At 44.9% G+C, this 26,590-nt stretch overlaps 1 protein-coding gene across 5 annotated transcripts in view; it reads right to left on the minus strand.

The window, feature by feature from the left end:
- The window catches only part of ARHGAP17 (Rho GTPase activating protein 17), a 90,663-nt gene that overhangs the window by 4,846 nt on the left and 59,227 nt on the right, over positions 1-26,590 (minus strand). For 3 of the 5 annotated variants that reach the window (XM_068565417.1, XM_068565418.1, XM_068565421.1), the window contains exons 10-19: positions 24,147-24,274; positions 22,560-22,671; positions 21,928-22,009; positions 19,664-19,744; positions 17,713-17,826; positions 15,189-15,280; positions 13,921-14,080; positions 12,017-12,250; positions 9,824-9,987; positions 2,891-3,496 (exon numbers count right to left, since the gene is read on the minus strand). In XM_068565417.1, coding sequence (XP_068421518.1) covers positions 2,891-3,496; positions 9,824-9,987; positions 12,017-12,250; positions 13,921-14,080; positions 15,189-15,280; positions 17,713-17,826; positions 19,664-19,744; positions 21,928-22,009; positions 22,560-22,671; positions 24,147-24,274 — 1,773 coding nt within the window. Of the gene's footprint in view, positions 1-1,704; positions 1,753-2,890; positions 3,497-9,823; positions 9,988-12,016; positions 12,251-13,920; positions 14,081-15,188; positions 15,281-17,712; positions 17,827-19,663; positions 19,745-21,927; positions 22,010-22,559; positions 22,672-24,146; positions 24,275-26,590 lie in introns of all 5 variants that reach the window. The other 2 variants (XM_068565419.1, XM_068565422.1) reach the window with 2 other exon arrangements.

A 26,590-nucleotide genomic window follows, 5' to 3' on the forward strand; every position in this document is an offset into this window, starting at 1 on the left:
TTTTCCTTGCAAAGCTAAAATCCTACTGCTTTCTTTTACTTTCTTTCTTTCTTTTTCCTACTGCTTTCTAGAGTAACAAATTAGGAAGAGATTCAAAATGACAGCAGAATCCCTCCTTTCTCTGGTGCTGGTGCTGAGCTGCCACAAATTGGGTGTCAAACCTGTTTAGCAGCAGTAATCGCCCCCAAGAGTTTATCTTAATCCCCAGGCCTTAATTCAGTTTTTAAGATGAAATGCTCTAAATGAATAACCTGTTTTCAGGAATTTGTCTGTCTAGAGTTTTCCAAGTGAAAACATGATGCCATAGTAAAGGACTACCTGTCTAGGGAAGTTACATTTTTTTCTTCTTGAAATACCCAATGGCTCTATCCAAGATCGGTTAATAGCAGCATGAACAACACGAGCATATGTATAAATTCTAAATGCTGGCCTTTTGTGTACACCTAATGGCAAACCAGGGGATTTTAAGAAATAAAAAATTAGTTCTGCAATACAAAGATAATGGTGGTGACCTGTAATTTCTTGAGTTAGGAGAATTCGAAGTGCAGATTGGTTTTAAAATATTTAGATAATATCCTAAGGAAAAGTATTTATAATATCAAATTTCACTTATCTGACAACTGTCAAAGTACAGAGCACTGCAGTGTTATAGCAGATCAATAAAATAAGCTTCTTTAATAAATACACCCCAGGTAAAAATGGTATTAAAGAACAGACATAATTCTGGTCTGTAGTCTTTCATCTAAATACAAGGGAAGATCTGGGAATAAAATTCTGATGTGTCACAAGTACTGAAGTGTTAAAAGGCTCAGCCTTAATTAGGGTTTAGTCATTTCACTCTGTGATTTCCACACCCAACTGGGCAACCACAGACTTTTGGGTTCATCACCTAGGAGTCAGGAAGGCGGAATCACGCCTCTGTGCCCTCCTCTGTGTTGTAAAGATCGCATTCTTGTTTTCCCCTTCTGGTATCTACAGAAAGTCTTCCTCAGACCAAAGATGTGAAAACGCTGGCTAAGTAGTCCACTGAAGGCTTAAGGCTCAGATCAGCTGATTAGAGCAGTAACGAGAGCCTTATGCCGTCTAAGTGTGGACCTAAAGGCAAAATTCAGATGAGCCTCACAGTACCTTTCAAAAAGCTCATATGGTTTAAGAAAGCAAAATATAAGCATGCCAGAATGCAAAGAAATTTAGTGTGGGATCTTTGGAGGAAGATTTTTTTTTGGGGGGGGGGGAGCGGGGGTCCTGAGAAATTCAAACACCAAATTAAGAAGCTCCATGCAGTTAACTTGCACTTACGAGATAAAATTAAAAATTAAAGCTCAAGACACAAGGGACGCAATTTTCCGTGCTAACTGCACCGGAGACCTCTTTGGTTGGATGCTGATGAGCCAATCAATGACAGGGAAATCACGCTGAAAAGAGCAGAATGCTTGTGAAAGGCTTACCAAAAAGAAAGGAGACATTTCTTAGTATCTTATCTGAGCGGCTTGAAATCGGGCTCGCAATCTACTGACATCTACCTCTTGAATTCGAAGCATTGCAGCTCAAAGTGCTTCTGATAAAAACAAAAGTGATGTCTAGAGAATGGATGGCAGGGGGTCAGATGGCTGCTCCTGAGCACAAAGTCAAAAGCACGTATGCAAAACACCGCTAAGCAGGAGCATTTGGAGCTGCAGGAAGCTGCTTGGGGTGGTTACAGACCTTAGTCCTGGAAACCTTCCCCACCTGTGAGGGCACTAGGAAGGGCATCTATTGGGAAACAAACAAACAAACCAATGTGGCTTTGTCTTTTTAAACATAAAAGCTGAAGTGTCATCAGAAAAAAGTTAACAATTTATAACACACACAAATCACGCATTATATTCCTGAAAAAAAAAAAAGTTATCAAAACAGTCGGTTAACCCTCATCATCTAGGGTACCAGTGCGGGGTGTATCCTTTGCTCATTTTCAGCAGAGATGTCATTCAGTACGCTTGGAGGGCCCAGAGGTATATTTCAGCTACTTCTCTAAAAATGGCTCCACTTAGGAAAATTTAAAACTAGGCTGTTCTAAGAAATGATTCAAAGCTCCTAATTACCATTTTAAGAAAACACATTAAAAAAAATCTATCCATCTCATCCTTAAATCAAATAGTAAATTAGAGCACTTGGGATGGAAATTTTTAAAAGAATCATAATTAAAGAAAATGGTCATGTTCTAGACTGTCTATAAAAAAAATACCCCATTAGGTAGGTAAAATCTGTACAACCACCAATACCCAAAACAGATTTCCACGGAACTATGAGGAAATCTTGATTCTTCTGCCCTTTGCCACTAGAAGCTGGCACTCTCATATGATCGTGTCCCAAATCTCCCTTCCCAGAGCATCCAATTTGGCACAAATCACGTTTTTTAAGATTATACCTGAAATGCTTCACTTTCTATGAATATTTTTACTCTTAAAAGGAAAATAAGCATTTTAATGAGGAATTCACTAAGAGATGGATGTCATGCTCAAGTTGTACAATACCTTCCACCTGGATTATTAGGTTATTATACCTAGAAAAATGTAAATGTAGATGGCTCTTAAACACATAGTGAACCTATACATCAGGGGTTGGCAAGCTTCAAGGGCGAAGTAGTAACTTTGAAGGCTCTGGAAGTATATGACCTCTGAAAGGATTACACAACTTTGCTGTTTTAGCACAATAGCCAGAAAGAATATGTCAACAAATGGGCATGGTTGTGTTTCAATAAAACTTTATTTATAAAAACAAGCTGAGGGCCAGATCTGGCCTGCGTGGTAGTTTGCCAACCCCTGATATAAACGGAGGCCTAAATGAAGGGGAGCAGTAAAAAGCGAGGTAGAGTGGACGGGGGAAATGTCTGAACCCACTTGCCACTTACCCGTGACTATTTTGGAGGAGGTGGGAGCTGCGATGCTGAGGCTGCCATCCCCGGCGGGGTGGGCGCCAGGAGGATGAGGGGGTGGGGGCACGCTGGGCCGGTTCCTCGGCTTTGGTACTGGTCTCGGTCTCGGCAAGGTTCCAGCATGTGGCTGCGCAGTCTCGGGGTTACTCACCACCTGGCTGGGGTTCTGTTTTCCTAGGGGCGGAGTGCTGGGGGGCGTCGGCGTCTGGGGAGGGGTGTGGGGGGACTGCTCGAGTCCGGGCTCACCGGGCGGGGCCCCGGGGGCCGGCAGGCCCTGGCTGCCTGGCTTGGCGAGCGCTGGCAGCGGTGTGGCCTGCGTGGGGGGCTGCGGCGGCGGGTGGTTGGGGGCTTGGATCGGAGACAGGCTGCTGGAGTATCTCCGGGGTGCGGAGAGCTGCGAGGTGGCGCAGGGCTGGCCAGGGGCCTGGCCGGGCGGCTGAGTCGGGGGAGAAGGGCTTCGGGTGGACGGCTTTGGTGACAGGCTGGGTGGATGTTGAGATGTTCCTGGAGAACTCTGGCCCCCGGGATGGCCAGGAGGCGGGTTTCCAGGTTTCGGGGGTGCTGGAGCAGGTTTTTTAACAGCTGCACAAAGGAAAAACACGTCTCAGGAAGAGCAGCACGGTGATGGCCAACGGCCCCTGAACCGGGCACCGAGGTTGATCTCACCGTGTAAGCCAGCTGAGATCAGTGCCCACGCCCACTCCCAATACCATGCCAGCTGGTGACACCTCACCACCGTGGTCCTCCTACCCCAAACCCACAGTCTTAGTCTAACCATGAAAAAAGCATCTGACAAACGCAAATTGAGAGACTGTCTTTAAAATGCCAGTACTCCCCAGAACTGTCAAGGCCATGAGAAAACAAGGGAAGACTGAGAAATTGTCACAGGCCAGAGGAGAGTAAGGAGACGTGATGACTAAATGCCCTGTGCTCTTCTGGCTGGGGGCCAGCAGGGGTCGGAAGAGGGCTGTTAGAGGGAAGACCGGTGACATTTGAACAAAATGAGTTTGTTTAGTACTAATGTACCAACGTTGGTTTCTTAGCCGTGATAAATGTACTGTGGTGATGTAAGATGTTAACAGAGGAAAGTGGGTCAGGGGTATACGAGAACTCCAGACTATCTTTGCAACTTTCCCGTAAATCTAAAATTATTCCAAAATAAAAAGGTTCTTTTTTAAAAGTACATTATACACATACAGGTCTTTACAGACCTGTCATTTTAAAAGTTGAATAATTAGAAAACTCAGTTAATGGAGGCCGCCCCGCCTACATGGAGTCTCTGCTCAGAGCCCACTCGACAGCCCACTGGTCAGCGACCTTCTCTCATGAGAAGAGACACAGAGAAGCAAGAGCAGCTAAGCGTTGGGCGGGGGAACCCCTAAGCATGGCTGGTCTGCCTGTACATAACCATGGACCCCTTGCTCTAAGCCATCTTCTCCTAGAGGACTTGATTTTTTTTTTATAACAGAAATTCTATGAATTCCAGAATCATCTGTGCTAATAGATATATTCTAGATAAAAGTACAAATCTGGACGATCGCCTTAGATTCAGCTCTAAGGAGAGCTGAATCACATCAGCCTCCTCCCTACACCAGCTGAGATCAGCATCACTGGCGGGTGGGAATTTGGTACCGAGGATGGTAAGGTAGGTAGAAAAAGCAAGTCTGGAGACTGGTTTTGGGCTGAGAGGGTTGGGTGGAAAGGAGAGACTTTAGCATATTTCAAGTTCTGCTGAGATCTTACTAATCGCCTAAGGAAGGGAGAGGGAAACGAAGGGAAGAAATGAACATGTATCACTCACCTAACACATGACCAGCACCAAGTTGGGCCCTTTACATAGATTGTCTCATTTAAGTCTCACAAGCACACCGCAAAACAGGCATTGTTATATCCATTTCACGGTGAAGAAAACCAGGGCTCAGAGAGGTCAAGTGTTTGTAAAAGGTCACACAGCCAGTACGGAGCAGAACAGAGGCTCACACCATGCCCTGTGGACTCCTTGGACTCTTTTTTCCCTCTTCCTCCTTCCTGCACTGCCTGGCTTCCTCCTCATAGGGGCCAGGATTCAGGAATGAAAAGAGTATAAAGTCTACTCTATTGGCCTAGAACTTCTGATCCCAGAACTGGGAAGACCTTTTCCCACAGAAACAACCAACCAGCTGACAAAGGAGTCTGGAGTATTAGCCGCACTCTGGTTATCATAAGCAACTTGAAAAGAAAAATTTCTAGCTCTCTGTTCTAAGCAATATTAATTATAAATTCATATTGAATAAAAGATCATTCCTGACATTTAAGGGAGCAGAGGGAATTAGAAGAGGAAGCATGAGAGTAGCGTGATAAGGCTCAAGTCCCACACTGGCCACGTCCAACGTGGCGGCCAGGCTGGGAGAAAGGCAGGCCTTGTCTAAGCCCACGATGAAGGTGCTGGGAGGCTGAGCCAGGGTGGGGGATGGCACACAAAGGATCAAACTCTTCCTGAGATCTATAATTGCAGGAAAAAGGAAGCAGGAAAGACTCCGAATGGGGCTACGAAGGAACCTCAATCTGAAAGCAGGGCTCTACCTGGAATCCAGGTAGAAAAGACCTAATTTCCCTTGAGCACCAGTTGGGGTACAGATGAAGGTGGTGGTGGCTCAGAGCAAAGCCTTCTTAAGATTTTTCAATAGCAAAACTGTTATTTATTCTACTTCCCCAGTCCTGGTTAAAGAGGAGATATTAAAGTGATATGGACTCAGAAATATATCCTTTGCCCATTTTTCAATTGGGTTATCTGTTTTTTTTGCTATTGAATTGTATGAGTTTCTTATATATGTTGGATATTAACCCCCTAACTTGACTGTGGTAATTATTTCACAATGTATACATATATTAAGTCATCACATTGTATTGTACATCTTCAAAGAAAATGCAACATGGGATTCTGGATTGATACTGGGACAGAAAGAAAACTTTACTGGAAAAACTCGGAAATCTGGTCAAAGCCTGAAGTTTAGCTAATCATGTTGTATCAGTGTTAATTTCCTGATTTCAGTAGTTGTTCTGTGAGATAGTAAAATTAAGAGAAGCTCAGTGAAGACTATATGGGCATTTTCTATACTATCTTTGCAACTTTCCTTTAAGTCTAAAATTATATAAAATTCAAAAAATTTTAAAATATATATGTCATTTTATATTGAAGATTATCCATCCTCCGACAAATGCAGTTGGGAGTTAAGACAGGGCACCATGGTTCACATGGAATTTAATTGGCTTTAGAAGCATTTTCAGTAAATCATGTCCCTTTCTAGACCAGAGTTTCTCAACCTCAGCAGTACTGACATGTTGGGCTAGATAGTTCTTTGTTGCTGGGGGCTGTCCTGCACATTGTAGGAGGTTTACCAGCATCCCGGGCCTCCACCCACTAGATGCCAATACCACACCCCTCCCTGCTTGTGACAACCAAAAACGTCTCCGGACATTGCCAAATGTCCCAGATGGTGGGGGACAGCTAAATCATCCCAAGTTGTTCTAGATCTAAGAGGCACTTGGAGCTCTCAGACCACACATATTTGAGTGCCCTCTCTGTGACAGGCACAGGACAAGGGCTAGGAATACTGGAGTGCATGAGACAGGTAAAATCCCAGCTCTTTAAGAGCTACTAGGGGAGACTGGCAATACGCTAAAAAACAAATTTAAAAATTTCAGATGGAGGAAAAGGCTCTGAGAGAAATAGAGTGATGTGACAGAGAATAATTTATGTGAGTGGTGGGGTTGGCAGGTGGTCATCAGTTCAGACTGGGTGGTCAAGGAGGGTTCACCAGGGAAGTACTCTTTGAGCTGAGACCTGAATGATGGAGGAAACATGTGTGGAGCAGAATAGAGAGAACAGAAATAAATCCATGCCTATACAGTCAATTGATCTTCGGCAGGGTACCAAGAATACACAATGGGGAAAGGATAGTTTCTTCAACAAATGATGCTGGGAAAACTGGATATCCACATGCAAAAGAATGAAATTGGACGCTTATCTTACACAATACACAGAAGTCAACTCAAAATGGATTAAACATAGGACCTGAAACTGTAAAACTCCTTGAAGAAAACACAGGGGGAAAGCTTCATAACATTTGTGTTGGCAGTGATTTCATGGATATGACCCCAAAAGCACAGGCAACAAAACAAAAATAGATGTGTGGGATTACATCAAACTAATAAGCTTTGGTACAATCAACAAAGGAAACAACAGAATGAAAAGGCAACCTACAGAATGGGAGAAAATATTTTCAAACCATGTATCTGATAAGGTGTTAATTTCCAAAATATATAAAGAACTCCTATAGCTCAATAGCAAAGAAATGAATAACCTGATTTAAAAATAGAAAGAAATTTTAAAAAATTTATTTATTTATTTGGCTGCACTGGATCTTAGTTGCGGCACACAGGGATCTTCATTGCTGCGTGCGAGATCTTCGTTGTGGCATGCAGGATCTTTAGTTGCGACATGCAAAGTCTTAGTTGTGGCAGGTGGGATCTAGTTCCCTGACCAGGGATTGAACCCAGGCCCCCTGCATTGGGAGCACAGAGTCTTTAGCCACTGGACCACCAGGGAAGTCTCACGAACAATCTGATTTTAAAGTGGCCTAAAGGGACTTCCCTGGTGGTGCACTGGTTAAGAATCCACCTGCCAATGCAGGGGACACGGATTTGAGCCCTGGTCCAGGAAGATCCCACATGCCGCGTAACAGCTAAGTGCGTGTGCCACAACTACTGAGCCTGCGCCCTAGAGCCCGTGAGCCACAACTACTGAGCACACGTGCCACAACTACTGAAGCCTGCGTGCCTAGAGCTCGTGCTCCACAACAAGAGAAGCCACTGCAGTGAGAAGGCCTCACACCACAACAAAGAGTGGCCCCTGCTCACCATAACTAGAGGAAGCCCACGCGCAGCAACGAAGACCCAACACAGCCAAAAATAAATAAATAAATAAAATAAAATGGACTAAAGACTTGAATAGACATTTCTCTAAAGATGGCATAAAAATGGCCATCAGGCATATAAAAAGGTGCTCAACATCACTAACAATCAGGAAAATGCAAATCAAACCCAAAAACGACATATTACCTCACATCTGTTAGAATGGCTAATATAAAAAAAAGGACAGCAAGTGCTGGTGAGAATACGGAGAAACTGGAACTCCCATACACTATTTGTGGGAATGTAAATTGGTACAGCCATTATGGAAAACAGTATGGAGGCTCCTAAAAAAAATTTAAAATAGAACTACCATATTGATTCAAGAATCCCATTTCTGGGTATTTACCCAAAAGAACTGAAATCAGGATCCTGAAGAGAATATTTGCACATCCATGGTCACTGAAGCATCATTATCCACAATAGCCAAGACATGGAAACAACCTATATGCCCACTGACAGATGACTGGATTAAAAAAATGTGGTATATATATAAAATGTAATATTATTTAGCCTTAAAAAGGAAGGAAATTCTGTCATATATAACAACATGGACAAACCTTAAAGACATTATACTAAGTGAAATAAGCCAGTCACAGAAGGACAAATACTGCACGATTCCACTTACATGAAGTATCTAAAATAGTCAAACTCTTAGAATCAGAGAGTGGAATGGGAGTTGCCAGGGGCTGGGGGTATAGAGTAGAGATGGGGAGTGATGGAGAGCTGGTATTCAATAGGCATAAGGTTTCAATTATGTCAGGTAGCTTTACATCATTGTGCCTAGAGTACAATACTATATTGTACACTTAAGAGTACAGTACTGGATACTGTACACAAATATTTAAGAGGGTAGATCTCATGTTGTGTTCTTACCCCGATAAAATGAAAAAGAAGGAACCATGTGAAGATGTGGGACAGAATGTTCTGTAAGAGAACATGTGTGGAAGCTCTAAAGAGGGAATAAGGTTAGTGCACTGAGGAGCAGAGCGCAGACCAGCGAGGCTGACGTGAGTGAGGGGGCAGGGGAAGAGCTGGGCTCAGAGGCGGCCCGGCCAGACCACGTGGCCAGGCCACGTAGGGTACGTGGTGGGAGGTCTGCATGGAAGGCACTGGAGAGCTTCAGCCAGGATGACACGCTCTGCTTTGTGTTTTAAAGCCACCCCCTGCTGGAGGGCATTATGCTGAGTGAAATAAGTCAGACAGAAAGACAAATCCTATGTGATATCATTTATGTGTGGAATCTAAAAAATACAACAAACTAGTGGATAAAACAGAAAAGAAGCAGACTCACAGATATAGGGAATGTACTAGTGGTTACCAGTGGGGAGAGGGTAGAGGGAAGGAGCAAGATAGGAGTAGGGAAAAAAAGGAGGGGTTATTATGGGATTATATGTAATCATTTGTGTGAAACTTTTGAAAATTGTAAAGCACTATAGAATTTAAAGAATCCTTCATTCAATTAAAAAAAAAAGAAAGAAAGAAAGAAAAAAAAGCCATTTCCCCGGCTGCTGGGTGGGGGACCACGAGGGCACAGGTAGTAGCAGTTCAGATTACATGTGAATAGGGAACTAGAAGGCCCTGATCCCAATCCAGAGGGTGCGAGTGTTCCCAGACTCACGAAGCCTGGCTGGGACGGAGGCCAGGCCATGGCAGTTCCAAAGCAGAGCGAGGGCTTGGAGCACCAGATTCCTGGAGAACGGGGGGGGGGCGTTTCTGCAGAAATGACTGTTCGTTAAGCTTTGTAGCTTGAACATATTCTTAAACGTCTGCTTTCCTGCTCTCCATTTTTCCATCTCCCTTTAATGATTCTTTTCCTTAACGACTGGTTTTTCTGCTTGCCGTTTTATAACAGACGTGGAACCATCGGAACAAGTTTCTCAACCTGACCCCTGCACCGACCCAGGAAGGTTTGCACATCCCTCCCCAAGGGCGCGCGGAGTAAAGGTGGTGACTTACCTCGGCGCACCGTGTGAGGGCTCGGGCCGGCGGAATTGTGCGTAGGGCCCACGGCGAGCTGATGGGAGCCGGCAGTGGCCTGGGCCTGGCTTTGGCCGGGGGCCGCCTGACTGCTGTTTCTCCCGGGTGCAGGTGCAGCCGCAGGATCCTTGGGCTTTGGAGGGCTAAGGGGAGCAGAAGCCAAGTTAGACGTCAGGCACTCCCAGCTAGAAAAGCTGAACATGCTGTAAAATATCAGATTCCAGCTAGAGTTTTCACTGCAGCGGCCAAGGAGGTGATCTGAAATTTTAAATAGCTCACTCTGGGTTTGGGAAGCTAATATTTGGTGACACACAGGACCACAGATTTTATGAGATTCATGGCATCAGACTATCTTCCAACTACTTTGCCACTTAAATATCATGACATAGGCCATTTCAAGTTCTAGTGTGCTTGTACTTAAATTGGGCAATATTTAAAAACACGAAAGGGTTTTTGGACTTCAAAATAATGCGATTTTTGTCATATACATTGCACAAAACTAAGTAAATGCAATAGCAAAATACTAACACTACTCTAAATTGCAAAGTGCTCAACTATTATCAATAATTTGGACTTCAGGAAAGAGAAACTCTGAGAGGCTAAGTGATTGCTCAGGGTCCAGAGTTGGTTAATACTGGGGTAGGGATCAGAACTCAGGCTTCCTAATTCCTGGCTCAGAACTTTTTATACTGAACTTTATAGCTACAGTTTGTCAAGGTCACCAAAGAGTAAATGGCATTAGTGAGATGTACACAAAAATATCTACAGAGCAAAAGAAACAAAGAGCAAATTGATAACTGACATTCTATTTGTCCTTCTGCAGTGAAGACTAATTATTGTCTTAAATAATATATTTAGCCTTGATTAAACAAATTGAACGCTACAGGTAAATGAAAATGTTTAAGAGTTTGCTAAGACTTTTTTTCTCCAAGAAAAAGATTTAAGCCTAAACGAATACACGTGCGGTAGCAGTTACGGAAAGACCAACGTGGAGCTTACGACGTGCACGTGAAGCACTAGGGAGTTTGAAGCCTTAGATATTTTTAACCAAAAAAGTGAATTTCCTCAAATTATGCTGGTAGAAAGGTATTCAGGAATGCACAAAGTCCTCAGAGTTCAGCTACGAGGATTTAACGAGATTCCCATCTCCTAAGCAGCTAGCTTCACACGGCACGAGGCACTCTCCCTCCACCCAAAGAAGAAGAGGTGAGGGAGTTCTCCCAAGGCACAGTCACCTCTGGGCAGAAAAAAAGTACACGATTAACAGGCCATCCTTGTTTTATCATTTATTTTACTTTATATATAATCATTTAGTGCCTTATAGGTGGCCAAGGTAGACCAAATGCAATAAAAATGTTAGCACGTACTAGAGGGGCTCATCTTTTACAGCAGCTGCCTGTTCTGAACGACCCGAGATACCACCTGAAGTGGCCTCTGGTGGTCATCTGCCTGGGTCAGAGTGGAGAACTGAATTTGTGCAAATTAAATAAAGGTCTCAACTTCAAAGGTATCTTTCCTTAAAGTTGCTATATATTCTTAGTCCACTCCAGGTGGTTAACCAAAAGGTGAAGCAACAAAAGAGCTTTTTAAGAAAACCTATCATCACATTTTCTATCTTGTACTCGTGTATCACCTGCCCTACAAGACTGAAAGCCAGGGGGTCGGGGGGATGCTCAGTATAGCAGAGACAGCACATATTGTTCAGTACTCAGTTATTCAGTAAATCTGATTGGATGGATGGATGGACGGATGAATGAATGGATGAGTGAGTGAATGCCAGGAATATAATAACTTCAATAACTTGTTGCATTCAAATGTTTACTAGTTAGCATACTGAATGACAACAAGCAAATGGTACATGAAAAACGAGTACACACCAAACAGGTAAGAGAGGCTTATAAGACTGCTAGACACCTATCGGCTTCTGGCTTCCAGCCCCAAAGCAGTATGGTAAAGAATGCAAACAAATGTTGCTTTCTTTTGAAAACAGGAAAGGAAGCAAGCAATTTGCAGTCTTTTTTTCCATCCTTTGCCAACCGGAGGAGTGAAGGCAAAGCTGGTTCACTCCGTGCCTAGTGATCCTTGGGGCATGGAGGCCATGCCCACAGGCCAGCGCCTGCAAGAAGGCTGGGGTGTCTGGCACCCACTGCCAGCAGATGCTGGCCTCCTTACCTGCTGTCGCCCGGGCTGGGCCCCTGCTCCAGTATGCCCGCAGAGGAGGGGACAGTCCCACCCCCTGTGCTGCTTTCGGCCCTAAAGCTCTGGGGAGGGGGCTCTGGGCCCGCTGGAGCCAAGGTGCTGCCATCTGTGGGCGGGAGTGGCGGGTGGAAAGCAGGGCATATGTGCTTTCTATTTAGGGTGCCACCCCGCCGGTGAGCCTGGAAGTCCATAAGCTTCACACCAAAGCTACACAGAGAGAAGAAACAGTCAACAACACACCATGCAAGCCGACTACTGACACAGAAGCCCATCGGTCCTCGCGTGTAAAACCCCACACGCAGGGACAGCCACCCAAGTTGCCCAGCATGCAATGAAGCGGCAAGGACCAGATTAATGGTCACTCCTGTTACCCAGGCAAGCAACTCAAGTGCGTTTTAAACTTGGACCTGGCCTTTCTCAAAGTGGGTATGAGCAGCTGAAAGCAAACGGGCAGGCTTCATCTTGAGTAAGTGACATCATGTTTGTGTTTTTATTTCCACAGTACGATGTACAAGGCGATTATCTCGAACCTGTGTGTTTGGGCATCAGGGTGGAAGCTGAGTGCAGAAGTGCCACCAGTGGCAACGTAAGGCTGTCACATCGCACCTCCTCTTAAGCTGAGATGTACGAACACTGGTCTATGCGTATGCAAAGAATGTATCTGAAAGGATGTGTAGGATTGGAAAAATAGTTGCTTTGGGGAAGGGGATGGTGGTTGGAGGACAGGTTAGAAGGGATATTCACTTTTCACTGAAGCCCACTGGTGTATGAACTTTAACACGTTTCTCCAGTTCGAAAAATAAAAAGACACATGGCTCCCTGAGCTTGTGGCTACTGGGTCAGTTGGCGGGGGGAATCCATCCAGGAAGATGTCTAAGAACTGTTTATTGTGTGCTAACTAGACCCATAACATTCCATTTTGTAACTTAAAATGCATAAAGGCTAATTCTGTGGAGGACAGAGTTTGTCATCAGGAAGCACTTCCGAATGTGGGAATGTGGGTTCAGAGAAGTGACAGAATAGAAAAGTAAAGCTTTTTCCTTTGCTATGGGCTTTAAAAAAAAAAAAGGCAAAATAAAAAACAAACCACACTATAAGATTGGGCAATTAGAATAAGAGCTTGTTGTTTAGTTTTCACGTAAAACTATTTTCAGTAACATTATTGCATGTATGCGAGAAAAGCACATGACTTCTAACTCAGCATTATTGGTGAACCCAGTGGCACTTCAGCACACATGTCAGATAGATTGGCATCTGAAGGCAAAAATCACAAATAGCCTTAATAACCTTTGAAAATCCCACAAATCACCCAAGGAGCCTAGTAATAGAGACTAGTACTGTCTCTCACTAAGTCCAACACAGACTTTTTTTTTGATTCCAGAATTGGCAAAAACTGAGGTTTCTATGGTTGGCTTCCAATGAGGGGCCAGGTTATACTAAGAATATATGTCTTCAAACACCAACTCGCACATGTCACTGCGAGAGGTAGGTTGTTCTCACATTCACTCCTGGACAGACGTCCACAATATTTAACTTTTTTTTTCTTTTTCTCTCTTTTTCCCCAATCAAGTACATTTAGGTGAATCTGTAACATGTGTGTGATGCTACTGGGTAGGGCTTATCAGAGACCACCAAGTAAAGCTTGAATGCGTCAGGGATGATTGTTAACTGACAAGCTACACACCTACTTTGGGGTCAGAGTAATGTTTGGAATGGACTAAAGCAGAACTCCTGAAACTAGCTGGACTCTTAACAGGCCTGGGTGCAGGCCACTCCCCAGTGGCAAGTCCACTGAGGCAGGACCAGGGACGGTGGGTCCACCGACTCCTCTCTGAGCCATCTATCGCTGGTGTGAAAGTCAATAGCTCTGCACACACCTCTCCTTCTTCACCAGGTCCCCCTCCATCACCGCCATGCTGGCAGGCCGCTTCCTCTCCAGGGTCCCCGAGTCGACAGAGTCATTTCCAGTGTGGGATGAGTGATTGGAATTTGGGGTGGTGAGAGGTACGAATGCTTCTGAGACATTAAATTCCACCTCTGCCAGAAGAAAGAAACAAGTGTATATGAGACACAGGGCACAGGGGTTGAGGGAGCTTGAGAACACCCCACTGGAATAGGAGCCTCATTCTTCCATCCACAAGCCCTCCCTATTTCACAGGTGGAAGCCCTGGGCACTCTCACCTTCTTAAAGGACAGTTTACCAAACCAGGGTGGAGGGTAAAATAAGAAAACCAGAAATAGGGGAGGGGGTATGATTCAGAATCCAAGTCACACAACTCCCCTGCTTTCTTTTTTTGTTAAAAAAAAAATCATGGAATACAGAAGAGGAATGTGAGCATGGGTTATACTTATTTGAATCATAAAAAAATAAGATATTTACAGCTTGATATTAAATAGAAATAAAAGGCAACATCAATTCCATACTGCCCATAGCAGATTTTGAAGACTCATTTTCTCAAAGGAAATCTTGGACAGAATGACAATATTCATTCACCCATCACACATTTACTGCGCAACCTTACATGAGTGGGGCGTGATTCTTGATGGCGGACGTCAGTGGTAAAGAAAAGGTGAGCGCGTCCTGGCCTCATGGAGCTTACACGCCAGAGGCTGACAGCAGGGCTGCTCTGGGCAAAGCTGGGGTGGGAGGTCCAGACTCCCAGCACTTGCCCAACCAGTACCCGCGAGGGGAGCCACGGAACCTCTGAGGATCCCTGCATATTCAGTGTCACCTCTTCTATAAAGCAATCCCTGGCACTTTGTGCCCAGCATGAGTTGTCAACTCATTCCCCATCCATCTTCCTTCTAATGTGCCATGTGTTACAATTTCTCTGAGGATAAAGCCTCCTTCTCCAGTGACCAAGTTCCTCCAGGGAAGACAGCATGTCTTACCAGCAAACATATGCGCCTAGTGAGTGTTCAGTATACACTGGCTGAATGAATGACTCTATGTTAAGTGAAACAAAGTGAAATACACAATAATGTCGTTATTGCTTTGTCAAAATACGAAGAAATGTGAAAAAGTGAAGCCAATTATATAATCATGAAGGGATTACTGAAGTATCTGCTTCTTTAAAAAGATTTTTTATACTGTTGTTGCATATTATTGTGCTTTTGGAGCCAATGAACTCGGAGCGGCAGTTACCTTCGGGGAAGAACCAGTTGGCATGCTGAATGATGGGTTCAATGACAGCAACCACGTGGACGGATGTGGCCGCTGCCATTTCGGCTAGCGTTCTGCAAAGGAAGTTCACAAAGTTAAAACACCTCCCCGGGCAGCCCCTGATTTCTGCAGGTTGAGTCAGGGCAATTCAATTTTTCATATCTAAAGGATAAAACATTTAACTACGAATGCAAAAATTAAATCCACAAGGCCCTGGCCTAGGGGTGTGGCAGTGATGGCCCAGGAAGAAAAACTGCCCTGACTCGGCTGTCACTTCTTAGTCTGTGTTGTGATAACAACTAGGCGTAAGTTAGTGACCAACAGTGTGTCAAAATGCTGGTTTTCAGTTGTTTGGGGACAGGGTTGCATTTACCCACTGGCACAGTCCTGCCCCTGGGAGTCATCTTCTAAGTCTCCAGATCACCACAAAGCCATTCTGCCTAGAATGCAGCCAAGCGTATGCAGTGTTTCAGGGTGCCTCTGATCATCAGAAGACCTGGGCCCCCGCATTTACACATATTATTAAGGCTGTCACGCACGTATGTGGACTGGTCCCAAGATGCATGTTCAGAAGTTGACTGTGTCCGAATGCCCAGGGCCCACAAGGAAGAAAATAAAGAAGAATCGTTGTTCCTGCTGTTGAAGGGCTCATGTCCAGTTCAGAGTCAGAACACGGGAAAGCAGACAAGCTGCAAGGGCCTGACATTTACTGAGCACCTACCATGTTCAGAGCCTCAGATTCCTCCCTGCATTTAATTTTTACAACATGGGGACTATTCTGAGGCCTTATAAATGAAGACACTGAATCCCTGATAGGCTGGATCCCACACCTGACTGCCCCAAACCTATCTCCTCCCTCATTTTATCACTCCGACCTCTCTTTCCACTGGGGAGAACATTTTCACCCCAATTTCCAACCAGGTGAAAGTTCTAGCTCCTTTTAAATTCCAGCTTAAAATGCCAGCTCTGCCTGTAAATTACCCTCCCCACCTGTTCACACTTCCCTCTGCCCATCTGGATTCTGATGCCTCTTGTACCTTAGAACCTTAGAACCTTAGAACTGGGGAGGAACGGTCCACTCGTGTTCTTTGCAAAGTTTTCTTTTTGAGGAGGTACTGTTTGTCTATTGATTTCAAGACCTTTTTATATATCTGGATATTTTTGGAGGAACTCCTGGTTTGTGAATTGCCATTTATTTAAGGAGCTTTCTGACTTACAGAAGTTTCTAGCTGTTATAAAGCTAAATCTTTTTGTTTCCAGAACTGATTTTATGTTTATAAAATTCGTTTATATCCCAAAAGCTAATAAATATTTACCTGCCATGTTTATGTTTATTTATTTATTTTTTAACCTGCCATATTTATGACATCACTCTTTATATTTACCTCTTTGGTCTTCCTGGAATTTATTTGCTATAAGATGTGACGTGCTATGTAGTTAGCTTTTATATCCACTTATCTTTCATTTGCTTTATGACATTGGATCTTTGTAAAGAATCTTATAAATACTTTCTGAAACAAGAGTGAGCATATATGAGGGAGTGAATGAGTTAAAGACAGAAAGATTTTGATTCAGAAAGTCCCTGCATTTTTTGATGGAAATTTGAACCGCTCATGATTTTACAAAGCTGAACAGCAGTTGACGGGGGGCAGGGAAGGGTGGTGAAGCTTAAGGACAGGCTCTGTGGGCCCCACCGTTTCCCTGCTGTGCAACCTTAAGCAACTGATTCGTCCTCTCTAAGCCTCAGCATCCTCATCTGCAAAAGTGAGGACAAAAGCACCAACTCCGAAAGACAACTTGTGAGGATTAAATGGATCATTATAATGCCACCAAACAGAGCAGACGACAACGTGAGTGGTTTCCCAGACGCTTTCTAGCTGACCTCCCCGATCCCTCCCCTCCAGTCAATCTACAGCTCTCAGTGCCAACAAATTATCTTTCTAAATGCAAGCTGATCAAGTCATTCTTCTGCTGAGAAATTCTGATGCTCCCTTCCCCCCATAACCCGTAAAATAAGTTCCTAACGTCTCAGCAAGATACGTGAGGCCCTTCCTAACCCGGCTCCAGCTCCATAAACCTCAGCCACAGCCTCACGGCCCCTGTGCTCCAGGCCCTTTCACGCCCGCCGTGCGGGGCTCATTCAGGTCCCACGCGTGGGAAACCATTCACCCATCAGCCCCTCAAGTGCCATCGCCTCCTGAACTTCTCAACCTGAGCTGTGTTCCTCCTTTATAACGTCTGTGATACACAGACGTGTATGCGGAGCTTAGCACTGCACTATAGCCGTCCACCTGCCTGGCTGCCCAGGACTGGGGCCCCTTGAGGACTGGGACAAGGTCTCCTACACCTTTGTGTGACCAGCGTCTGGGACAGGACCCAGCTCACAGCGGTGCTCCGAGAAAGTCAGCTAAAGGCAAAGATCAACTTCAGAAGTGAGTTACATTTCTATTGTTCCCATCAGGTGGAAAGAAGTTAAAATAATAGGATATGGGAAATGATTACTCACCCTTCATTTTTGGCCCATAACAAGTTAGGGCCTAACACGATTGCAATGTTGCTGGGAGTCATTTTATTAATGTCACTGGTCTGAGCAAGCTTTGCAAGGAACTTGATTAAATACCTATGGAACAAAAAGAGAAGGGGGAGAGCATCTACTCTGAACTATTTGGAGGAATAGTATCTCCCTGTCCGGGGGCACTCAGCCCCAGACTGCTCAGGTGCTAAATGCAGGCTGTTAAATGACAAAATCCAAATCGGGCTCGGGTTAAGCGTGTGTTCTTTGTTTCAGGGAACAGATAGTTTAGGGCTTGAAAGGCGAAAACAGATCAAACGTAAACCTCAAAGATTCGATCTCTATATGCTGTGTATTTCTAATCCGTTTCTCCTTTATGCCCTAATCTATCTACCCCGAAATAGATTATACTATGATTAACAATGGGATCAATGTTTTTAATACAAACATAATAAAAAAATAGAAGTATAGGTATATTGCTTAAAAGAAACTGTATTTGAAAATGCTTTAGGCAGTAGTTATGAAGATATCCAATCTATCATATAGATATACTCTCTTATGTACAAGAACAGCACTATAAAAGCAAAAAATTAAGGACAACCCAACTATCTACCACTAGGGGGCTGATTAAATAAATTACAACATATCCACACAGTGGAGTACTATGCAGTCATAAAAAAGTAAGAGGTACTGATATGGACAAACCTACAGGATATATATTAAGCAAAGAAGGCAAGGAGGAGAATGATGTATGTAATATACATTGCCATTTGGTTTTTAAAAAAAGTGAAAGCTGTGAGAGAAAGAAATGTTTGTACATATGTATGTGTATATATATATATTTGATTCTATATGTATCAACTCTTGCTGACAGGATATATAAGAAACTGAAAACATAGGTTGTGTCTCAGGAGAGGAAGTAGGGTGGCTGGGAGAGAGGAAGAGGAGAGAGATTTTTTCCACTGTAAATCTTTGAACTATGAACCATGGGAATGTCCTCCCTATTCAACAAACAATTAGTAAAAATTATAATGAGTAAATTAAACAAACATAAAAGGCTAAATCCCAAAGTAAAAGAACTGTAATTCTGTTTCTACCATAAGACACTAAATAGGCTAAGAGTATCTGCAATTCCAAGCTGGGTGTGTTAAATGAGTCAAATAAGGAATATTATAAATATCAATGCACTCATAAGGCAAAATTGAGAGTTAAGATATTAAAAGAGAATGTTTAGCTTAGCTTAGTGACAGGACCTAAGACTGAAATTAACGGTCAAGTGACATACCAGAAATTTCACCAGTAAAGTATGTCATTTTGGACCAAATCCTCTCACAACATTTTCTTTGGTTTTAAATGACTTTATTACCTGGGGCTACCTTTTACCCTTCTCTCTATGCTTCTGCGAAGTTATATTTTAAGGGAAAATATTTTAAAGGGAAAATAGAGGTTAAATCCTAGAAATTTATTCCATGGTAAAATTTCGTAAAAACATAGTCATTCCATAAACTAATACATAATCTGCATTTCTTGAAATTTTATTTAGTAGGATGATTTGTGCTCCGCTTAAAATAAATTATGTACCATATATGAAAGATATTACAGAAAGTACAGCTATTGTTTAATTTTTGCCTTTTAGATACTGGACAATTTAGACTCCAAATCCAACATATTGTCAGTCAACCTTTCCACAAGAATTTTTTCCCCCAATAGCTGCAGTGATAAAATGATCAGGCGACCTACCTATTAATGCCAGACACAATCAATGTGCTTCAGATGCATCACAGTAATATACATCAAATCCCGTTCCCGGCAAACCCGAGTTACTCTCCAGAGCATTTTTTTGATATGCCAAACATGCTTGAATTAAATGGCCTCTCTGCTGTGGAGTAAACCATTCTTCACTGTAGCTTGGTGGCTTAATTTGCAGGGTGCCAATCATACATACCTAAAGTTAACGAAATTTTGTGGCGGCAACTTCTGACATGTTCTCCATAAATCCTGAAGCTTTTTGTCTTGATCTTGTACACTGAGAAAAAAAAATTTATTCATAACCATTTATTAGTACTCATTTTAGGAACACCTGTGTTCATCTGCTATATTAACAGCAATGCCTCTACTGACAGAAAGCACAGCTGGAAAACAGCACAGCGGGAGTCCCCTGGTGGTCTAGTGGATCAGATTTGGCACTTTCACTGCCGTGGCCCGGGTTCAAGCCTTGCTCAGGGAACTGAGATCCCATAAGCTGCATGGTGCAGCCAAAATTAAAAAGATAAATAAATAAAAATTTCTTAAAAAGCCCATTTTTTTGGGCAAGAAATTTGGAGTCCAATACTAACTAACATACTCTGAGCAGTTAGTCAGCCTTGCCAAGACTCAGTCTCCTGATGTGCCAAACTGGGGATTAAGAATGTTAATTCTGCCAAGTGACCGTCAGGCTTCAGAGGCAGAACGGTGAGAAACCACCTAGACCAATGCGTGGCACACAGGAGACGTTCTGAAAATTCTGTCTAGAGAATGTGTATATTCACGTACAGCCTCGGGGAGCCAGATGTTCCCGGCACCCAGACCCCTGGGTCTCTCCCTGCTCTCAGTACTGCTCACAGGCTCCAGGCCAAGGAGCCCTTTCTGTTGTGAAGCAATTGCAGGAGGTCTTCTGCTGTAGAGTTTCAATGTGCAAGCTTTCCCAGGCCCGAAGAGCCTGCAAAGCAGAGTCAACTCTGCCCACCAGCAGGACAGAGTGTTCGAAGTTGCCCACACCACACGCCTTTGGACTTAAAACCTCCCCCACAACTGAACCAGCCTGCAGAGCTTCGGGTAGGGGTTAAACATGATTATACTTTAGAAGCTAGTCGACGTGACTGGGAGGGGATGACAGTTCTCAAGTGTAGAAGCAACACACCAGTGGACGGATACCTTCCTTTACAGCTTATTTCCTCATAGGATGAGTCTGGGAGTCTCAGAACAGAGGGAAGAATCAAGGCCTAGGAGCAGCGAAGGCGCCCACCCAATAAGAGGCCCTAGAGCCCCGACCTGACACAGAGGGCAGGTTCCATTCCTCCAGCCCCACAGACACAGGCATCACGGCAGGCTGCGCCCTGGGCTGGGTTCCAAGGACACAACCAGACCAAGAACTTACTCCGACTTTAAAATCCTCACCACCTACCAGGGACAAAGTCTCTCACTCCACAGCTACGGAGAAAAGCTCAAATGCCTGGTTCAAGTGACGACATAAAGCTCATCGGAGCACACGGCTTCTTTGATGGGAACGGGTGACTGCATCTGAAGATGGGGGGAGGAGTGGGAGGGCAGGGGAGATGTGTTCCTCTTCCCTTACAGGTGAGGAATTAGGCACCTCTGAGTGAGAACCGGGAGGGACAAGTTGACAAGGAGGTGGGCTGGTCGGCTGGAGAGAAACCTCTAGAACTTTTGCAACAAGACTGCCTTGCCTAAACCAACGACTTCCGGGCAGACGGAAGCTGGGAATGGAGGGGAAGGGATAAACAACAGGAACTCCAGCTTTGGGGCAGAGAGTTCTGGGTCTGAATTCCAGCTCTGCCAATTACATGACGCCATTCCTCCCCCAGTCTCAGTTTCCTCATCTGTAAAAGAAGGATAACAACAACTTCTGCCTTTTATGTCATTAATTATGGGCTACAGGAAGTAATGGGCATAAGGATTACTACGGTACTCAGCACTCAGTAAGGGCTCAGTAAGCATCAACTATTGTTACTGATAATGGTAACATTATATTATTACACAGCTGAGTTCCCACACAGCTCTAAATACACTATTTTAATATTATTATTATTTTTTATAAATTTATTTATTTTTGGCTGTGTTGGGTCTTTGCTGCTGCACGTGGGCTTTTCTCTAGTTGCGGTGAGTGGGGGCTACTCTTCGTTGTGGTGCGTGGGCTTCTCATTACGGTGGCTTCTCTTGTTGCGGAGCACTGGCTCTAGGTGTATGGGCTTCAGTAGTTGCAGCACGCGGGCTCAGTAGTTGTGGCACACGAGCTTAGTTGCTCCGCTTCCCGGACCAGGGCTCGAACCCGTGTCCCCTGCATTGGCAGGCGGATTCTCAACCACTGCGCCACCAGGGAAGCCCTTTAATGTTATTTTTATGATCCCCAAGGGTAAGATGATTTACAAAGGGGACAAAGTATTGCGTCGTTTCCTTTAGCTTTTAAAACTAGGTGTTCTTTAAACTTACCTTGCAACTTGTGTCCATTCTTCATACAAATTAAAAGTCATCAAAGGTTCAGGCAGTTCCCGTAAATAGGACTTTAAAGCACCTGAAATTATTAACACCCTCTTTGAGTATGACAAGGGGCAAGGCCGGAACTCTCAGGATATATTATTTTGCAAATTGAAATGATCTCAGCTATAACCGTTCACAATGTATAGAATAAATCATGAATTGGCAGGAGTGGTTACAGAATGAAATGCTCATAAAACAATTTCCATCCCTTGTAAAATATACTGAGAGAACAATAGAAAATAAAATTAGTTTCAAAGCTATCTTCTTAATAAGACATCATCTCTCTAGGCAGATGGAGATTTGGGGGTAAAAGGGAAGAAAATAAAAGCATGCCTCTAAACATTTGGATTACAAGCTACCTTCACCTTTACTTAATAATCAGGAAAACAAAACAAAACCCCCAAAACAGGAACAGAAAAGATATGTATGTGTAAGTGTACGCACACACGCTTTTCAGTTTTATTTGTCATTTCAGTTTTGTCACTTAAACTTATAAGGAGACCATTTAATTTTAACTGTCACTTAATATTGGATCTTTAACTGATCATCTGTTACCACCTTGAGGGCGCCTCCTTGGAGCTCACCTGCTACAGCATGGGGGTCTGAGTAGAACTCATCCAGGTGAGAAGTAGAACAGTCTAAAGCAGCTTTCAGTTTCTTTAACTTGGAGGCCCCAGCCCCAATTCGGAAAAGGCCCTAAAGACAATGAAAAGCCGTTAGTAGCAAGTTCAAGTTGTGAGCCTTACACTGAGTGGCAGTAAAAATCTGATGGACGAGCCTTCCACCCACCACGCGCCCCCCCCCCGCCCCCCCGCCGCCGCCCAGCTCCAGCACAGCTCATCCAGGAGAGCTGCAGGGCTGTCGGGAGGAGTAAAGAGGACTGCGCTTGTACCCCCAGCAGAGTGTTAGGCAGAGAGCAGACCATTTTTAATCAGTGCTAGCTCGTGCCCTGCCCCATTGCCAAAATAACCATGCCTGTTAGGAATCTATTTAAAAGCAATATTTCATACTTCCACCAGGTTGATCGCCATGGATTTTCTAAATTTAGGAATATTTAGGAATATTTTTTAAAAATTGAAACCTCAAGAAAAATTGTTAGGCTTGGCTACTGGTCACTTTCACTGCCCTAAATGTTACTTGGAGAAAAACCCATGAAAGGTCAACCAAGGGAGCAGGCCTTATGGAGACATTGGGCCAGCAGTTATAAGACTTGGGCTTTCAGCAACATTAATCTAGGCAGAGTTTCCCAACCTCAGCAGTACTGACATTTTGGGCCAGGTAATTCTTTGTTGTGAGGCTGTCCTGTGCACTGAAGGATGTTTAGAAGCATCCCTGGTCTCTACCCCCTGGATATATAGTATAGCAACTCCTCCCCCTGCTCCCCAAGTTGTGACAATCAAACATGTCTGCAGACCTTGCCAAATGTTTCCCGGAGGCAGTGGAACTGGCCTCGGATGAGAAGCACTGATCTAGGCTGTTAGGAGCTGGGGTCACATTGATGGGGTCAGGGTGGGGGGCGGTGACTGGAAGCAAATGCAAGGAAGGTTCCCCAGGGGGTTTCTTGATCTGGGTGCTGATTACATGGGTGAGTTCAGATGGTGAAAATGGATCAAGCTGTTCACTTATGATACATGCACTTTTCTATATGTACGTTACACTTCAATACTAAGCTTTCAAAAGGAAAAAGAAGACTTGTGTTTTGATTCTAGCTCTGCCCCAGCATGAACTCCTTGTGTGCTGAATTCCTTGTCTACACAAGAAGAGTAATGAGACCTGCCCTGCTTGGTTCATGGGGTTTTCTGGGTAAGGATTCCACAAAATAATGTAAATGCCCCCCCCAACTTCCACCCCACTGCATAGTACAACACAAATATAAAATTCGTATTATTAGAAACTAAAGCTCATGGGAGCTCTGGTTCTACAGTACCTCATGAAATTCGTTTTCACAAATCACAACCACAGCGTAAAATGAAATAATCAAATGGGACCAAAAAGAAAAAGGCAGAGTGTACTGCGGGTAGGCAAGGTAAATACTGCTCTGTGAAACCTCTGTTTCATTTAGGGTCTACCATGGCAACACGGACAGGGTCTCAGTGTGAAATGTGGTCATGGTGAGCGCGGTTTTGAGAGCCACTGGTCTGCAGAGGCCGGCCGGGGCGGCGGGGCCTCACCTCCTCCTTCATGCCCGTCTCCAGGAGCAGCATGACGCAGGCCTCGAGGGGCAGCGCGATCTCGCGCCCGCTCCGCTTCAGGTGTTCTTCCAAAGGCGTCCCGAAGGCGGGCTTCTCTGCCCACTTATCTAGAGCAGCAGACCATTCAGTAAGACACTCGACAACCTCGCGGCATTGCCAAGTTATTTCCTCCCCCAAACTACTGAAGGGGATTATTATTATTATTTTTTTTTAAAGCCCGTAGCCAAGGACTTGGAAAGGGGGAAGCATCTATTCTCTTCGTTTTTGTCATTTCCCATTTACTAGGGTACAAAATGTGTGCCAGGCTGGGGAGGTGACCAGTGGATCGGCGCCCTGACGCGCCCACGTGGCACCCAATGCAAGATGCCCAGTGGAAGCTGTGAGGGTGCTTCTGGCCCAGCATCACACCCGCATTTACCCGAGACGGGTGGGCTGCCTTGCGCTAAAACCAATGGTCCATCTGAGCACAGTTTTCCAGAAATTTATCTAGCCATGCAAAGCATGACTGGTCTCCTACCTAGAGGACGAGAAATAGACTCCTTCCTTTAAAAAAGGAAATAATTTCTTAAAAATTTAAACACAGGCCAAGCATTGTCATAAGGACTGGAGAGGGCCCATGCCAACCCCTATTAGAGGTGACATCTCCAGGACATGCAGCACTTCTGGTGCCATATCCCCAAACAGTCCAAGATTCTGAGTAGGAGAGAATGCAGCCCCAAGGCAGCTGAGGCTGGAGGCTGTGCCGACAGCAGCAGAGCAATACTGCATATCATTTTCCAGTCATATGCTCTGCTTCATTCCACAAAAGATTTGAGGCAGCTTAGCAAAAAGACATACAATAAAGCGGGAAACAGAAACAGGCATTTAGGACATGGATGTACTGAAGGAGGGTAAGAAGGGTGTGGTTGGGCCCGGCCTGCCTGGCGGGGTGCAGAGATTCAGCACCAACTGAGAAGCACACAGAAGCCAAAGAGGGCAAACCAGTTGGTGGAAAATACTCCACTGGGGAAGCATGGTTCTTTCCAGCGACAGGAAGGGCTCATGTCCCTCTCAGCCTGTGGACATGTGTCCTTCAGCCACTCTGGTATTCGAATCCTGGATTCCAGGCAGGCAGTGTTACCCTAGCGTGGCTCTGACACTGCCCTACACGTGAGAGCAGGCGGGGCCCATCACAGGAAGGAAAGTGAGATCCCACAAACCTGCAGACCTGGGTGCTTGTGAAAAGTCAAAACTTGATGGAAAGAGCAAGTAGGGTAAAGGTTAAAGGAAGGGGTGGGGGGGCGGAAGGCAGTGGCCGCTCTCAGAACTGTCCAGAGGCCCCTCGTCCCTGGCTTCAGCCCCGGCCCTGGTCAGTGGAATTCCAAACACAAGAAGCATCCAAGGGCCTGGGCCTTCTCAGAAGACAGAGCTCTGGGACAGTCCTCTCAAAGGCCAGATCTTACCTTGAATACTTTCTCCCTTTTATCTAAAGCAGTGATTCTCAACACAGGCAGAAAAGGGCCAGCTGACCCTTCGCCTGGGCGGATACATCAGAATCACCCAGGGGAGTTCTGCAAACGACTCCTGCCATCACCTCCCCATGCCGGACCCTACTATGCTGAGAGGCGGGCACAGTCCAGACTCCTGCCGGAACTTTCTAGTAAACCCTGGACAGGGTGTCCCTCCCCCACCTCGGTGTACTGTTGGCAGAGGGTGGATGTGAGAGCCGCTGACCTAGAGGCCACTCCGGAGGCAAACGCCACCGCAGGGGCTGCTCCTCAAACCACAGACCTCTGACATGCGAGGCCCTGCAGCAGGCACCCAGAGTTCACAGAGGCCCCCCACCCCTGGGGTGAGAGCAGTCTAAGTGTGAAGAAAACACAAGACACACAGGCAGACGCACAACAGCAATTAACAAGACAAGACACGTTTGCTAAGCCATGGCAGAAAAATGGTATAGACTAGGGTCGCAAACACAATCGTCTGCGGGGGCCGGATGGGCCCTGTAGGTGCGGGATCGGGGTGGGGAGGGCGTGGCCTGCCAAGACGCAGCAGCTGCTCCTCGGCGCCAGAGCAATGTCGCCACGCGGGAAAGCAGATCCAGCGTCCCAGGCCCTCTGGACTTCCAAGAGAAGCCAGAAGTTAGCACTGTTATGTGAAAAGAGTCTGATTTTTAAATGATGGCAATTAGTTTAAAAAAAAAAATTTTTTTTTTTTTTTTTTTTTTTTTTTTAATGAGGTATGGCTGTTTGCGACTTCTGGTGTAGACCATAAATGCTAGAGTGATTCAGGAGACGAAAGTGTTCACTGTTGGCTTCAGTTGTCAGAGAAGGCTTCTCAGAGAAGGGGAGCTTGGCGAAGGTCTTAGAAGACTGACAGGAATTAAATAGACCAGGAGGACATAGGCTGAGAAAAGACCAGGGATCCTGAGTCTGGGGATGGAC

This window comes from Eschrichtius robustus, chromosome 16 (genome assembly GCF_028021215.1).
Source record: "Eschrichtius robustus isolate mEscRob2 chromosome 16, mEscRob2.pri, whole genome shotgun sequence".
NCBI lineage: Eukaryota > Metazoa > Chordata > Mammalia > Artiodactyla > Eschrichtiidae > Eschrichtius > Eschrichtius robustus.